At 39.6% G+C, this 16,854-nt stretch overlaps 1 protein-coding gene across 1 annotated transcript; it reads right to left on the reverse strand.

Annotated features, from left to right (window-relative positions):
• ABCG5 (ATP binding cassette subfamily G member 5) lies at window positions 1-16,854 on the reverse strand. Its single transcript, XM_054280134.1, has 13 exons — window positions 16,733-16,854; window positions 15,973-16,094; window positions 15,387-15,523; window positions 15,073-15,171; window positions 13,962-14,094; window positions 12,483-12,622; window positions 11,105-11,234; window positions 8,335-8,548; window positions 7,881-8,086; window positions 6,915-7,053; window positions 3,671-3,856; window positions 1,935-2,047; window positions 1-831 (listed from the first exon to the last, which is right to left on the reverse strand). The coding sequence occupies exons 1-13, from the start codon at window positions 16,852-16,854 to the stop codon at window positions 647-649; spliced, it is 1,926 nt and encodes a 641-aa protein (XP_054136109.1). The 3' UTR covers window positions 1-646.

A 16,854-nucleotide genomic window follows, 5' to 3' on the forward strand; every position in this document is an offset into this window, starting at 1 on the left:
GAGAAGAAAGAATTGATATAAATAACCTGACTTCACTGATTTACTATCATTTACAAGGCAAAACCAACTTGGGTAACTTTGATACTACTTCAAGATCCTGTACTCATCAGTTGCATAGTGTGTATAAGATTAAAGTGGAGTGAGTTCTTGATTCTGTCTTTACACATATTTAGTTTCTTTCCTCTCTACGGATTCCTCAAATGGTATCAAAACAAGACATAAGACTGAAAATGCAATCCTAGAAATGAGATTTACTAGCAGTTGGACCCCTCTATTTACTAGTAGTGGTTAAAAAATAAAATAGTGGGGAAAAAATTAGAGCACCATTGCTACATTGTTAAAAATTATCAGCAGTAGCTGACTAAATTAAATCAGAAAGCCCTTTAAAACATGAAATACTGTTGATTATGGCTGATCTGGAAATCAACCAGAAGAGAGGGATGGGGAATACCAATATCAGGAGTCATTCACACTCTTAAGAGAACATTGGTTTTCAAGGTGAAAACAAACATGAGAAGATGAATGTGTTTTTATGTGTGTAATCATTTAAATTCTATCTAAAATCCAACAATATAAGCCTTCGACCATAATATATTAAAAAGTATACTGTTAGAGACTGTTGGAATTGCTACCTTTTCATTGTCAGTCAGTGATTCTCTCTTAATTTGAAGCACAGAATTGCAATAATGGCAAGTACTGGTATGAAAGCATAGAGTATGAGGAAATCAGCTGTGAACCGGGACAATGCCCCGGGATAGTTCTCTTCAATGAACCGGACGCCTTGAGAGAGAACACATGCAGCATTATTTGCAGTGGAACTGTTGCCTTCACCTGTCAAAAGAAACAATTTCTTCAGTAGGTAAATCAGTAAAATTAAAACTCAGACTCCAGTCTCTTACTCATGCCTTAAATACACCTCTTTCTGACATCACTTCCATGAAGAACCATACCCACAGCAGTATTTCTCATCACCATGGACAAAAACCAGACAAGCCCTGTGTTTCTGCAGTTAATCCATGACATACTTTTTGAAGGCAAGAACAAATGGTCACTAGGAGCTCTCTCTTTTGTTCATGCCAAACAAAGATTTATGGCTTTTCAGACACATTGTCTGGAGTGGCATCAAGAACCAAAGATGCCCCATGTGGTAGACTTACTGTGTTCATATGTGTTGAGGGTTCTAAAATGCAAGAAATGGTGACTGTCTGAAGGGCACATTAAAAATGAGGTGTTCACTGGTACTAATAGAGTCATGGATTTGTTTTCTAACTGTTGTTGATCTTGTAAAAAAGAGGTGCAGGAGAGATTAATAGATAAAAATATGTAGCCTTAGAGAGGAGCACAGACACCTGGCTACAGCACCCCAAATATCCTAGGGTAGGTTCCAAGCTGTAAGTTTTACCCCACTAATGTGTATTAGCTCCTAACCCTGCCACCCTGGCTGATTCTCTTGTTTTGCAGCAAAGCACAGCCTGACAGACCCAAGCTGCTCAGTAAATATCATGGAAACACATTTGAACTGAAGCCTCTCTAGTATTAAGAGGAGATACTTGGTCAGCTGTTACCTCTCAATACTCCCTCCACTGATGTTTGATCTTAGATTGTGCCATTTTCTTGATGTTCTATTTGTGAATATTGCACAAAAAAAATAATTCCAGACTGTAATAAACTTAGCTTCCAAAATTCCTCCAAAGAGGGGATAAGAGGTGAAAAAGAGGAAGATGGAAGTACTGGAAGAATGAAAAATGGCTGGAACAAAAGAATCAAATTCTGCTCTAGCTTAATGATGTGGCATCATAGTCTTCACTAATTAGTAAGTTCTTTTTAGCAACTCAAAAGTTACCTTTATTTTATCAGGATACATGTACAAAGAAGGAAAATAAGCATCAACATCTCATTAAAATTATTTATAATGGACTTTTTTTAACACTTACCACATGTGAAGTTTAAGCCATAAAATTCATTGACTACAAGGATTTCGCTGCTGTATCTTTGAAATGTAAGAAAACTGAGTAGTTTCAAAGGTTTTGGCATTTCTTCAATGGTCCTTAAAGAAACAGAGAAGTTAAGCTGGCTTTTGCTACATACTAAGTGACCCCAAATTAAAATAAGGTCTCATTGTTTGTAACCTGTGACAAAAGCAATTTTTGTCTCTACCTGTAAGGTTTTCAAACACAAAGTCCAATTTTAGGGCTAAATGATGAGACAACCATGAAGGCTGTCTCTGACTTTGGTACAGTGTCACAACATTCAGCCCTGACTTGTTTATGAACAGTCACAAAGAATTCTATGGTTGTTTGCTGTTCACATGGCAGTGATAAACTGAAAATGACAAGACCCAATATAAACCTTACTTGCAAAAATGACTTGCTTTCCAAGTAAGAAACCATCATCCCTCCCTCCATCTTCAAAACCAAGTAATACTGAATAGGAATTCATTGCCCCAGTAATAACAAAGCAAAAATGAAGCAAAAATAGGGCAATTTCAGCATCTAACATACTTCAAGACTTATAATTCAACAACAACAACAAAAATAACAGGCAAAAAACCCAGCAGCCTAAGTCTCAATGCTATTTTTAATGTCCTTCAGTGCTTATGAAGATCAATCAAAAAGATTTATAATATAAATGAGCAAAGTCTGTGCTGTAAAATAAGGTTTGAAACCACTCTAATGTTTTTAAGTTATCACTAAGGCATTAGACTACCATAGCAGGAATAAATGTCTTTCACTATAAACACACATCTTCCTGAAATTAGGCAGGGACTAAATAATTAGACATTAACCTAACTTTATATTGTAAATATGAGCTGAGATCTACTTTAAAGAGACAAAGCATCATCAACTTTGTGAAGATTCAGATGGTTTTCTTGAGGACAACGCCATGTGTTGTTAGGCTTATTTCATTTTCATTGGGAGGGTCTCAGGTAAACATATCATACTTGCTCAATATCTTAGGAGAACTGCTTTTAACAATTACACATTTATTCTGTATGTCCCTCAAAAAACTCAGTCATTTCAGTATTGACACATACAAGGGGGAAACTGTTCGAACTTCACACAAGTAACACACAAACCCATCTATTTACACAGTAATAGAGCAAGTGGATCACGATTTTTCTGTGTATTTACTGCACTACTCAATAATTTTTATAGATTTCAGTCTGTACGGTAGAAAAAGGGATTGCAAAGTTTACTGGTTAAACTGGATAATAATACTGGTAACATACTTGAGAGCAACTACTTTTTCAAACCAGCATTACCAGTGTTTAATGTTGTAAGTTCCAGCAGTTACTAAGAGATATAGGAACAGGGATTTTTCGTAGGCTCCTTTAATGAGGACAGCATTTCACATCATCATGTCAGCATCAATAAAAGAATTCAGATCAGCTGATAGATATTAATTTTTCAGTTTTATCTTCAATGTATTTGCAAAAACTGGGGGAAATCTTCAGTATCTTTGTTGATATCTAAAGATACTAAGTGTCTGGTTTTGTGTTTAGTACAAGGCCCAACAAGATTAAGTAGTTCTGCCTCTGAAGGAGCACAGCTGTTCTTGCTTTTTCATTGCTACCTGTGCATTACTGGATTTCTGCAAAACCAGCTGTTCTAGAAACTCTTCCACATCAATGTTAACAGCAACACTGTAACAAAGTAAGATTTTTTCCTACCTTACTAGTCCCGTTCCCACTATGACACCAGCTGAGTTAAGAAGCACAATCCCACTCTGGACTACATTTGGATCTTGAACCATGCCAAGTATAACAAGTGTTATTAGTTCACCAATCATGTGAGAAGCTAGGACAGCAGCAAAGAAAATTCCAAATCTGGAAGCATCAGGATACAATCCTATAGTCCTGTACAAAGATGAGCAAAAGAACAGTTAAAAAACAATGTTTGGGTAGTAAACTTGAAAAGTAGCTTTTACTTTTGTTTCTATTTGGGTTTTTTGCAGTTATAGCTCATTAGGTGAAGAGTTTATGACTTAATCCTTGGTATATTGTTTAGAATCTTAACACAAAGGACATTACTTACTATCACTATGTAAGTCCAGATACATGAGGTATTCTCCATCTAGATTGAAGAGGGTTATGCAAAGATGTAATTCTTGTAGAAACTCAGGTTTTTCGAAGACAATCACCATGGCTTTTCTATTCCTTAAACCAACCTGCTGCTTCTTGTAAAGTCTTTGCAGTGGGAGTCATTCATGTAAGTCACATATTTAAAGAACATCTTTATGCAGGTAATTAACAGATGGGATTTTGCACTTCTGATAATGTGCAAGCAAACATAAGCATGGATATACTCAATTAAAAGAAAAACTAATTGAATTTACCACCCATGTAATTCACACCAAAGCAATTTCCCCCATACTCCTAATTCTTTAATGCAACATGCTGTTCTCAGTTTTCCCCTAGTTAACCCAAGGGAAAGAGTCCTTTTAATCTATACTCAAAATAAAAAAGTTAAGAAAAGCCTGCAATCGCTTGACAAACTTAATTCAGCCTTATAGTGTATGTGACAGATGACAAAACCCTTTATTACACTGTGACACATTACTCTTTTTCCAAAATGCCTCATACTAAAATTGCCTCACACTAGGTGCACACTGCATGCTTTGCTTAGCTCACAAGCAGAAATTCAACATTTAATTTTCTTTTTTTTGTTGCTCAGTGCAAGACCCTATGGGTCTTTTTAAAATCCACTATGTTCAAATATGGTCTTCAAACAGAAGTATCAATTTTCTCATAGGCTTTCCTGCAGTGTTTCTTGTAACACCAGAATATTTTATAAATAGATGGATGAACATTGACCCTTCCAGTATTAAACACTCAGTGAGGTAGCAGGTATTTAACAACTTTTAAGTACAGATTGGTGCAGAAGAAAGAGTTTTCCAAAGTCCTACCAGAAAACTATCACCTCTGAGCTGCTCTACTTTACACAGATGTATGGAGACACAGGCTACTTAATCTGGGGTATGAATAGAACAGAAGAAAGAAACAGCCCAAATAGAGAATATTACAGCAACAGAATAACAACATAATGTGAACTGTTAGAAGATTTCCCAGAGGTATCTTCAGCTAGGAAAATCTGCACAGACAGGACCTTCAGTTGGTTGCAAAAGAAGCCCTCTTTGAACTTGGCCAAACCTGCCTTGTGTCTGGTCAGGTCAGAGTTTGGGTCTGCCTGACCCAACTGGCTGCCTCCACAAACACAAACTCTACAAGAAATGGCTTGTAAGAACACATGCCAGAGGCTGTCAAAGCCTCTCAAAAAGTTAGTTCATTCCATAAAGTTCAGTCCTGCATAACAACTGCCAAAATTTCATCCAGAAACTGCTTGCCCTGAAGGTTAAGAGCATTGTGAAATCACTTTGACACATCCCTGATGGCTTCCAAACAACTGCAATATTGGAAAGATAATACCTGTAAATATTATCCATTAACTGGAGCCTTACTATTTATTGTTGGTTGTGTTTGAGCCAACCAAAACACAGGGGCAAAGTCTCTGCCCATGTCGATTCCCTGTTAGTTATGGAGTTGAGAGTCATGGAGCCTGGACAGCTGCTTGCCAAATGGCTCTTCTCTTGGCACCAGTCACAAACAGAAGGTCAGCACAGCATTCAGTGGAAGGAACAGTCATTTCTTTCTGTCTATCTGTGAAAAAAAGGCTTCTCAGGGAGCCCTGTTTCAAGCAGATAGCACTGATATCTTGGAGAAATAAAAGCCCAGGAAGCTAAGGGGATAAAGGAGGCTACTTTTCATATCCACACCAAACTACAAAACAACTTGCCCATGCATGCAAGTCCTCACACCTGGAAGAGAAGAAATCTTCCTCTCAGGGATGTTCTCTTTTCATTGAGATTTCAAATGGAAAGAATTAAGTAAACATTGAGCACAACCCCTCATTGCCTACTATGGACCAGAAGGAAGAAGGGAATAGTCATCTTTTTTTCTAAGATTTTCCAGATGGGGGAAAATTGCTACAAAATTCCCTGAGCAGAAATTCTGCTTCAGAAGTCAATTTAGTGTAGTTCTACTTTATCCATTTTCCATCCATCTTACTGGAAAGTAAGAGCACTAACATGCACAGCTACAGCAGAATGGCTTCTTCTGCACTTCAGCTCTTTTATGAGGGTGTATCCACTTATCACTTTTGAACAGGTCATCAGAGAACATGCATCCACAACACAAACAAAGCCTGTTCATCACTTGTATACATTTTACTACAGATTGCCAAATGATTGGACCTGTCCCAGGAAAACTAAAATGAACTTTGGTGCACTAGACATCTCTCAACATTAGAAAAGAAAAAGATTGAAGGACAGAAATTTGTCCTTTTCTCTGGAGGGTATAAGAAAGGGATCCAGATTTCATCACTTTCATATGCTGTAGCTAAACCCCAACATCCCAGGAAATAAAAGTTTTGTTACTGTCATGTGCCTACAGCTGACATCCTCAATTTGGGGTTTTTTCATTTAGTTCGGGTTTCTTTGGTTTTTTTAATTGTTTGGTGGTTTTCTTTTTTGTTTTTGTGGGGTTTTTTTTGTTTTGTTTTTTTTTTTTTTGCTTTGGTTTTTGTTTTGTTTGTTTGGTTTTTTAATTTCCTGTATTTCTAAATGCAATGTAAAATGACACTTTCTGCTTTCAATATGACAAAAGTATGATAACTCTCCCAGGTCCATTAAAACTTTGCAAGTTACCTAAAGAACTGGTAATTTATTTACTGAGGATGTGTTTTCAGCTCTGCCTGAAAGAGAAGGGCTAATTTTGTGTCATCTTTCCTTATGCTTTCTGTGTATTCATTTTGAGAGACAACAGCAGGAAGCCATGCCAGGAGGCCTTTTGCTGACATGTTAACTGACACTGGTAACAAAAACAAAAAGACAACCCAACAGATGGTCCAAATGCTTACCAGTATATGAAGGTGCTGAAAATGGCCACACTGATGACACTGAAGGGCAGGAAATGGACTATATAAGCCACAAGCATTTGCCATTTCTTATACAGGCCATCTTTACTTTCTTGGTCACTGATAGCACGTAGAGCTGGGACTGAATTAAATATATAAGAAATGAAGTAAATTATCATTAAACAGAAAGAGCAAGGCTTGTTGCTAGCAGAAATGATCTGAAGCACAGGGACAACTTTGAGAATATATCACAAACATTTTGCATAAACTACTCTGATCCCTTTTTCCCTCACTGTAAATGCAAAGTATGCTCCCTGCAGATTGCAAACATTGGTAGGTTTAATGAAAGAGGCCTAACTTATCAGCATGCAGGACAGCCTTCTTTTTTTGCATACACAAATTAAGGACATGAGAAAAGTTCTGTCACTGGTCAATTTATTGAGGTACTCTGATTTCAAGCTGATGACAGCAATGTATGGTCTCTACATGAGCAAAACAGTTTTAGGGCTGTAAAAAGAAATTACTGTTGCTTTCAGTATGGCACCTGTAGGAGAAAAATCCTTTAAAAAAATGTAATTATCACATAATACTCATAAATCCAATTATGCTTAATTGCTGTCAAAGTTGGTTTGTATTTCCATCTTTTCCACATGTCTGGTTTTGAGCTCGCTTAGGTATTAGCTAGACCTAGACTTTGTCTTGCCTATAAAGTGCTACACACAGGGAAATCTTTTGCACAGTTTAGAATAAAGCCTTCATAGACAGGCCAGCTATAAAAAAGAAAGGCAGGGATGAGGGCATATTCCCTTAAATTCCATTGAATTTTGTGCTTCTGTATCAACTCTGACATTACCTAAGACCAGTGAAGATCCTTTAAATTACAATCTTCAATAAAGAGTTTTTCTTATTTAAGGCAGAGTGGCAGCAGCACCTGCTGCTGCACGTAGGACAGGACAGACAGACACTCACACAGGGCCACAGCATTGAGCATCCCTGTGTAGGGGGGGGCACTCACACACTGGTAGACAAGCCCCACACGGTCCTGCACGGCTCCCTGGGTCAGGTCATTCCTGAGCCTAAGAAGGAAAACGGCTACAAACAAGCCGAACAGCAGGTTCTGCAGGAGGCGCATGATGATGCCTATCTTATCTCTGGAGAGATTTCTTGTTGTTCTCCTGAAACAAAACAGCAATAAAAGGCTTGCTAGCTACAGCTGAACACAGGTTGGTAGGGTATTCAGCTTTGAACAAATCTTAGACACACGGTGCCCACAAAGAGCTAATATATTAAAAAAGACAAGGGACAAGTACAGTGGGAGATCAAATAACCAAGGAAGTGCATCTATACATGGAGGGGAAACCTCAAAGATTAGTGGAGAAGGAAAAAATATTTGCTTTAAAAAGGGGGGCAGGGGAAGTCTTACCGTAAAAGAATCAGTATTTGCTCAAAGCCACTGGGTGAGTCTTTGTTTTTGAATGGTATTGGTGGCAGGTCCTTCATGTACTTTGTTTTTTCATTGGCTGCCAGTACTTTGCTAAAGATCTCTGAGTTTCTATAGGCTGATACAAATTCCTGAACTCTACTGTAGGTTTCAAGTTCGTGTTCCTTGCTTCGGGTGTCCACAGATGTCAGATCCACTGTAAAATGACAAAGCTTTTACTCTATATCCACATCACCTTCCCTTCATACCTTTTTCCCTGTGCAACTAACTTCTTCTTGTATCCATTCTAAAATATGCAAAGATGAAAAGATCAATTTAAAGTATTCAAGGCTTCTCTTTCCCTTCTGTTAAGATGCAGTAGGAATTAATTAACTGCAGCCACAAGAAATCTGTGGTTTCTGACCTCTGTAGGACCCTGCAGTTCAGGTCCTTAATCTGGAAATGCAAGGCCCAAGCACTGTGCTGCTCAGACCTTTAGCACTCTCCTTGCACAGAACAGAGTTGTAGAGAGCAAGACAAAGCACCAGAGGATGAAGATTCCTGAAGATGAAGAGATGACTGATGTGGTCATATATTTCTCAGGTTTTCAGGCAAATGCTCAGATGTGGCTCCCACGGCTCCCCCTTGTCCTCTGCCCACTCCTCCCTAACTATGGAGCTTCATTTTTTGCTTAGTGTGAACTCACACTGTAGAAACATTGCTCTTCTCTCCTTGAGCTGCTAATGCATTGTTCACGGGTTTCACCTACCTCCTTTGCAGACATACTTTTAATGTGAAGTTAGAGGATGTTCAGCTGGCCAAATTCCCCTACCAGGCTCAGCCCAAACTGAAGGCAGTAATACTGACTGCCATGGAACTCAGGAAAGGTAACTATTTCACAGAGTTAATGTTCCTTTCTAATAAGCCCACCTAAACATACTCCTGGCACCAGCAATTCTTTTGCTGGCAGATGGGAAATTTGTGTGTTCCATTTTTACAAGTCACACAGATTCAGTAATAGTGCTACAAAGCCTTAGAAATTTCCCTTTTTCCTAACAGCAATGAATTAGCCAAGGTTTTGAAAACTGGATTGTTGTTCTCAGCAATATTTGTTCTTGCCCAATTTTATATTACTCTTCTACATCTGCTAAGAGGTCTTCATCAGATATTTATTCCTAAGGTTTCTCTCATCCTTAGATTTCAGTTTTGCAATGCTCTGTTCAACTTCAAAATGCAAATTCAAAAAAAAGAGGTCTTGTCCAAGATTCTTAAGTTTCCTCAAAATCTGAATTAGGTTTATGAATAGTTCCCTGGTGTTCAAAAGCTGGAATTCAGCAGAATTGTCTTTAATGGTAAACACATCCAAAATGAATTTGCTTTTACAAATGTGAACATCTGAAATGCAGAAACACTTTCTGAAACTTGGCCAGTGTGACTTGCTGGAAGTCACACAGGAAATAAATGGCAACTGGATGTGCTATAAAAGAATTGAAACACTGACTACTAACTAGACCAACCAACTAACACCTACCATGCATTAGTACTTTTGACAAACGTGCCAGTTCAGCAATATAATCCACACTCAATACATAGGATATATTTTCCTCTGTTGCTGGTGTAAATGATATCAGAATCTGTCCCTTCATTCACATCAAATCACACAAAAAAAACCATAAACTACCAATTTTCAAAAGACTAAATATTCTGATGATTCTTTGCTCTAATCTGTATTTTTTTCCTTTCTTGTCACATTCAAAGGTTGACATTTGAAGAATGCAGTACTTCTTTACCAAGCTTTTTTAAAAGTGGGTCTAAATCTCAAATCATCTATGCTTTTCAAGACTATTCAAATTCATGAAGGCAAAATTATCCTCACTGTCATACCTGTATTTTCAGCTTTATCCCATTCCAGCTTCATGTCAACAACCATCCTCTCTTCTCACTGAGTTAAGAATGCCATGCAGACAATAGGAAAACACTGCCTGCTCTGAATGCAGCTTTTGAATTGGCCAAATTCTCTGGTTAGTGCTCAGCTAGTACTGCCAGAAATTAACCTAACATGATGGATTTAAATGGAGTTATGTACATGGCTGCATACCTGTACTCATACAAACACATCCACATTCTCCTCAAACCTGTGCCTGTATGGATGAGACATGGATGTCCTGCAGCAAAACCAAGTCTCATTTCCAAAGTCTCCTGCTGACCCTTTTTTTCACCCTGAATTGGTAAAGCAATACTCTCCAGCTTATGCCAACAGCTATAATCATCTTGCCATCATCATGTCCTGAAGCACCCATTCTGTTCCAGTTGTCCACCCTGGTATTAGCAACTTCCCAAAACTTTCAGAAACCTCAAACTTAGAATTGCTGGAAATTGATGCCTCAAGTCATCCCGTGTTTATTCTACATGCTTCCCTCCACACAACACTTTAAAGTTGCTTGGCATCACAGAGTCTGAAGGAGCAGGAGATTTTCCACAATTTTGGAATCAAAATAATTTTCCAACATCCAGTGCACAGCCATAACAAAATGCCATCAGGAATCCACAGGTTTCATGAAGCTGAGATTCTTTTTTTAGCGGTAGTTTACTCCCTTACTGCAAATATGGCTATTTGATGGAGTCATTAGGAATGACATGGGAGCAGCCCCCTCTCTGAGCTGAAAACAATTAAAAAGTTGGAGCAGAATTCAAATACATTTCTATCTCTGGAAAAACTTTAACTTTGGGAAAAAAACAAATTGTTTTACCAAAACAACTTAGACAAACTTACCATAGAAGTCAAAAGGGTTTGATTGTTCAGGACAAGAATAGCCACAGTCACTGAAAAATGAGATCATTTCCACAGGGTTCCCACAGAAAACCATTTCTCCAAAGCTCATGATGGCTATTTTATCAAATAACTGTTGGGGGAAAATGAATATATTAGCAGTATGTACTAAGAATCACAGAATATGCTGACTTGGAAGGAACCCATCAGGATCATCTCGAGTCCAACTCCTGGCCCTGCATAAGACACCCAAGAATCACACCATGGGCCTGAGAGCATTGTCCAAAAGCTTCTTGAACTCTGTCAGACTTGGTGCTGTGACCACTCCCCTGGGGAGCCAGTTCCCAACCACCCTCTGTGTAAAATCTTTTCCTAAGATCCAACCTAAACCTCCCCTGTCACATTTCAGGCTATTCCCTCAGGTCCTGTCACCAGTCACCACAGTGATCAGATCAGGAGTGCATTCATTCTTGAGTCCAGCTACTGTCTTGTAATAGAAATGCTTTGATGGGAAAAATAGTTTTGACACATTCAAACTTCCTTACTGTATTTCTCCCAAAAGACATTTGTCCTTTCTTTCACTCCTCTCACTGGTGGTTATGCAAAATGACATATCTTTAAGCTCTAGTGGTTCTCCAAACTGTCAATGACAACAGCATACAGAGGTAATCCACAAAAAGAGATCTGGCTTTCTGACTTCACTCCTAATGCACCTTCACTTACTGACTGACCCCTTTGGTGCTCGATAGCCCCATTCTGTAAAACCCCCAAATTGTTGGCAAGATTATCCTGAAGTGCTTAAGGACTCTAACAGCACTGCTCTCAAGTGAACATTTGTCAGGATAAGATTCCCACCAGCTATAATCAATCCATGTTCTCAAGACACCAGGGCTGCTTTCAGTCCAGAAAAACACTGTTGCTCCCCTCTGGCTCCACAACCATTTACACTCCATTCAGTCAGCCAGGGCAGAGGAGTTTTGCATTCATGTGGCAGGTGGTGGATAAGAGCAAAGTGAGAAACAGTAATGGGAAGAGAGACACGCTCTCCCCAGCACAAACCCTGCATGGCAGGACTGCCCCACCACACAACCAAGGTGCACCCACATGCCTTGCCATGACTTCTCCCACTGGTTCTGGTTTGGGCAGTTGCATAACACAAGTGTTACGCACACAGCCAGACTCCACACTATTCACAAGGCAACGTGTGCTAAGTGCCCTGAGACTGGGTCAAGGCCAGAGCTGCAAAGTTCAAGAGAAGCCTCTAATTAAGCAAAGGAAGGGAAAAGAGGCAGCTATAGTGGGTCTGGTACTTCCATCCAGAAAAGAACCTAAGTACTAAAAGGTCAGGTGGAAAAGCCAATAGTGAGTAGGTATCATCTACCTTGAAAAGTTCTGAGCGAGGCTGATGGATTGTAAGGATCACAATCCTGTCTCTGTGGGCAAGCTCTGAGAGAAGCAAGACAAGCTGGTTTGCAGTCAGGCAGTCCAGCCCTGTGGTTGGCTCATCAAGTAGCATGACCTCTGTCAAATGACAAGGAATAGCTTTAAAATTCAGGTAAATGAGGAGCAAATGGCATAGCTTCTGCCCTTAAAGCTAATTTGGCAAATAACATAGAAATTACTTTGTAGGTGAAGTTCCACACATAAAGCAGGGTATACACAGATATTGCCATGACAGGATCTTTCAGTTTTATTTAGTTTCAGTGGTTCTGTTTCAATGACTAGGAATAAGGACATTAAAAAATACTTCAGAGCATAACACTTCTTTTAAATTCATGTGAAATCTGAAAATTACCAAGATAGTTTTGATGCATACATCTGCTTTCAAGAACAATAATGATAAATTTCAGCATTTACAAAATTGTAAACATAAGCAACAAAATTAGCTAGGAGTTATGTGTTCTGAATTAAATATTTATATACAAATAGAATTTGTTATGAACAAACCAAGAATTGTTAAAACACAGCAGATGCAATTCCATAGATTGAAGCAGATGTTACTGCCTTTTCTTCATTATTTTACTGCTCATGAAAGAGGAAAACTTATCATCAAATCCATTATTTTTATAGAGATGACACATAGCACAGAAGAGGGCAGTCCAACCTTGGTCAGGGTACGAGGGGAGGAGAGTTTTCACTCCAGGTTTATCTACACAGAATTACTATAGTGTTTACTGTAGAGTTTAGTGAGCTCCTGAGCAGCAACCACACCCCAGCAGTCACCAGTAGCAGATATGTACCTCGTGCTGTTTCAGCTCCTTCCTGCCTAATATGCAGCTGTAGCACATCCACATGGCTACAAGGACTCCAGCATCCAATAAATACGTGCTGTACATTCACTCCGTGAGATTCTGGCACCTTCAAGAAACTCTCTCAAAACTGACAAAATTTTTCCCATGGATAATCCTTCCATAGTTACTCAGCTTTGATTTCCTTCCACTGGAATTTTTTTGACACTGGAATACACATGGCACTCACACATACACAGATGAAGGGCAGCTACTCCACAAGGCTCAGTGCTTGCACATGTATGGCTCTAATGTACTCAAAAATGATAAATAAAAGGGCCACGGGCAACATTTGGGAAGGGTGAACCCAGAAAGACTTAAAATGGATAAATCCAAGTCTAAACCTATGTTCAGTCCTTAAGATTTTTAATTTGTCTGCTTTCCAAGATCAACTAAGAGATCATTGGCTGATCTCAGTAACTGCTTATTCTTTCCTGTCATCACCAGACGTGCTTCTGCTGAATTAAAGAATGCAAATGCTTTTGTATTTTCAAGTGGTTTACAGGGGCCTGTGGTAGGAGCACAGTGACACAGCCTTGCTTTATTTTGAAAATCCATGCAGGGGTACTTACTGGGATCTTGTAAAAGCTGGGCTGCAACTGATACCCGACGCCTCTCGCCCCCAGAAATTCCTACGACATTGCGGTTTCCAATTATTTTGTCAGCAACGTGGCCGAGACTCAGCTCAGTCATAACTGCATCCACCTAAAAAATAATTGCAATTTCAAAGCACTAAGAGATAATCCACAAAGGATACCTGTGTGCAATGGCAAAAAAAAAAAAAAAAAAAAAAACAGAAAAAAAAGAAAAAAGGACATAATTATAAGTTACAGCTTCACCAATATCCTGCATGCATCCATTCTAGTTGGACAGTATCGAACCTAATTTCTATTTGATTATTTTAATACATTATTTAAATTATTATTTTTTTAAATTTTATTTCAGTGTATTCTGAAATGAGTCAATTTTAGCTTCGCTTGACATTAAGAGATCAAGAGTCCAGAGGTGACTAGAAGTTATGGAACATAATGTGCTCTGGCTTCCAAAATCAGGGAGCAGGACACACATCAATTCTGGGAAAGTATAAAGTACTGAGTGGAAAACTGGGGCAGAGAGAAGACAGAAAGAGGACCCTCGGGTCAGGAATATCCAATTTTTCTTTCAATAGAATTCAAAAAGAGCCCTTTAAGTAAATCTGAATTTCATCAAGAAAGTAGCTTGTAGGAGGCTTAGCAGACCAGTGCTTTTTTGACCTGTTGTGGTTAGTGAGAGATATCCCACAGGAGACAGAGTGGTGCCAAAATCAGTAGTGCTGTCCATGAGAACTCCAGCACACATGGGCGAAAATACCCCAGAGAACTGAGGTTCTTCTGGGAGGAGGGGGAACTGACCTCAATAGCAAGATCAGCATCTCCTGCAGTGGTAACTGCTTCAGCTTGCAGTGGGAGTTCTGTCCCAGCATAATGGGGGTGTCCTGGGGCACCAGCACAAGCCCCTTGGAGAGGTGGGAGCACCAGAGAGCTTGTGTTCTACCCCTCAGCAGGGGCATTTCTACCCATTTGAAGAATGAGGATAACAAAACCTCATAAACATAAAACACAGCCATGGATGGAAAGTGCTGCAGGTGAAAACACTACATGACATCCTGTATGACTTTCTGGTGGAAGACTGTAAAATACAAACCTTCTTTTTGATGGAGCTGTTGGAGCATTTCTTAAGAGTTAGTAAAGCTGTGTAGGTCAAAGACTCCTGTACAGTGAGAAAGCTTAACAAAGTGTCATTCTGAAAAAAAAGTGAAGAGGAAGAAGGAGTTAGTTCTGTAGTAATTAATATTTTGTCCCTCTTCATGCAAGCCTAATCATTCATACAGCTTATTAACTGATCTGTCCCAAATTTCCTAGTAAAATCACATTCACATTACACTACTCCATTACACTAGCAACTTCTTTTTACACAAAAGGAAGCACAGTACACAAAAGATAAATGTAGAAATCAACCTGTGGCACGTAAGAGAAGCAATCTCTGAACTGCTCCCTCTTCAGCTGATGCCCATTCACATACACTTCACCAAAGAAGTTGTCTTTATGTCCCAGTCTGCCTGATATTGCATCCAGAAGTGTTGTTTTCCCAGATCCTTTCAAACAAAAGAAATTAATCATGTGCTGAGATGAATTTTATGATTCCAAGAGTGGTAGCCTGACTTGAATGGACACACCCAAAAAGTACAAAGTTGGATTTTTTCCTCAATAACTTTAAATTAATAGGGCCTGCAAATGCAGCTAATTCAGGGAAACTAAATAGGAAAATTGGAATACAAATTAGCATTTAAATAATAAAAAATTCACACTCTGCAGCGAAACATTTGAGTTTTGAAGTAATCTTGTCTGCTATTGAAGTTATAATTGTTAGTTAGATGACAGAAGACTGAACTCTGAAAACCAAGCACCATTTTTACAAAGCAGAAGTTAAAATCAGCCACAATTTCTTCATTTAAAACACAGACCTCAGTCACATTCATGTCACTATGGAAGTCACCAGTATTAACTGTGATCTTATTTTGTTTAAAGTACTGGAACAACTTACCAGAATTTCCTAAGATCCCCATAATCTGGCCACTTTCTATGTGAAATGAAACATCCTTAAGTATTTGCCGGGTCCATTTTTTACAATATAATGAAAAGTTCCACCAGGGGCCAACACGCTCTCTTGGAAAACAAACACCAATAAAACAATTAGAGAGAGAATATGTAAAAATTTTGCATAAAGCAAGTGAATGGTTCATGGCTACTTGCATGTGGGATGGGAGCTGCAAGTACTTTAAAATATGGGAAAATAAAAATTAAAGTACTTTCCCCCTTGTCCTTTCCCCTCCTAAGGCTTCAACTTTGGCATTACCTGGAAGATAAAATGAGATCTGAGCACGTTTTTCAAAATGATTGCTAAAAAACTTTTGGACTACAACCAAAAGGGCAACCATGAACTGTGGCTTTATTTGCTGATGATGTTTGCCAGGGTTAATCCACCCGTCCCTTTCCTTAGGGCCTCGTGTTATCCCCCTGGCAAGAAAGGCACTGGGAAAGGGCACTTTTGGAAATCACTAAAGCACGTCCTTCCGAGAGGCGTGAAGGGGATGCGGTGGGGCTCCGGAGGCTCAGCCCTGAGGCGCCATGAAGGGGGCCCAGCATCATGAAGGGGAAGGGGGCTCGGCACCATGAGGGAGACCCGGCACCATGGCTCCGGCCGGACTGGGCTGCGGCCCAACCCACGGCCCACAGGGCCAGCCCCGCTCCCGCAGCCCCCGGCGCCGCAGCAGGGACCCTCCACACCGCCCTGTCAGCCCTACCTGATGGTGTAGGAGACACCCTGGACGCTGATGCTGTTGGGGAGTTGCCCCACAGCCATCCCGTTGCCTGCGTGCCCGATGCTGCCGCTCTTCTCCAGGGTGGGAGACGCTCTGCCCGACAT

Source organism: Melozone crissalis, unplaced genomic scaffold (genome assembly GCF_028551555.1).
Source record: "Melozone crissalis strain CALT ecotype California unplaced genomic scaffold, PUWL_Pcris_2 ptg000027l_1, whole genome shotgun sequence".
NCBI lineage: Eukaryota > Metazoa > Chordata > Aves > Passeriformes > Passerellidae > Melozone > Melozone crissalis.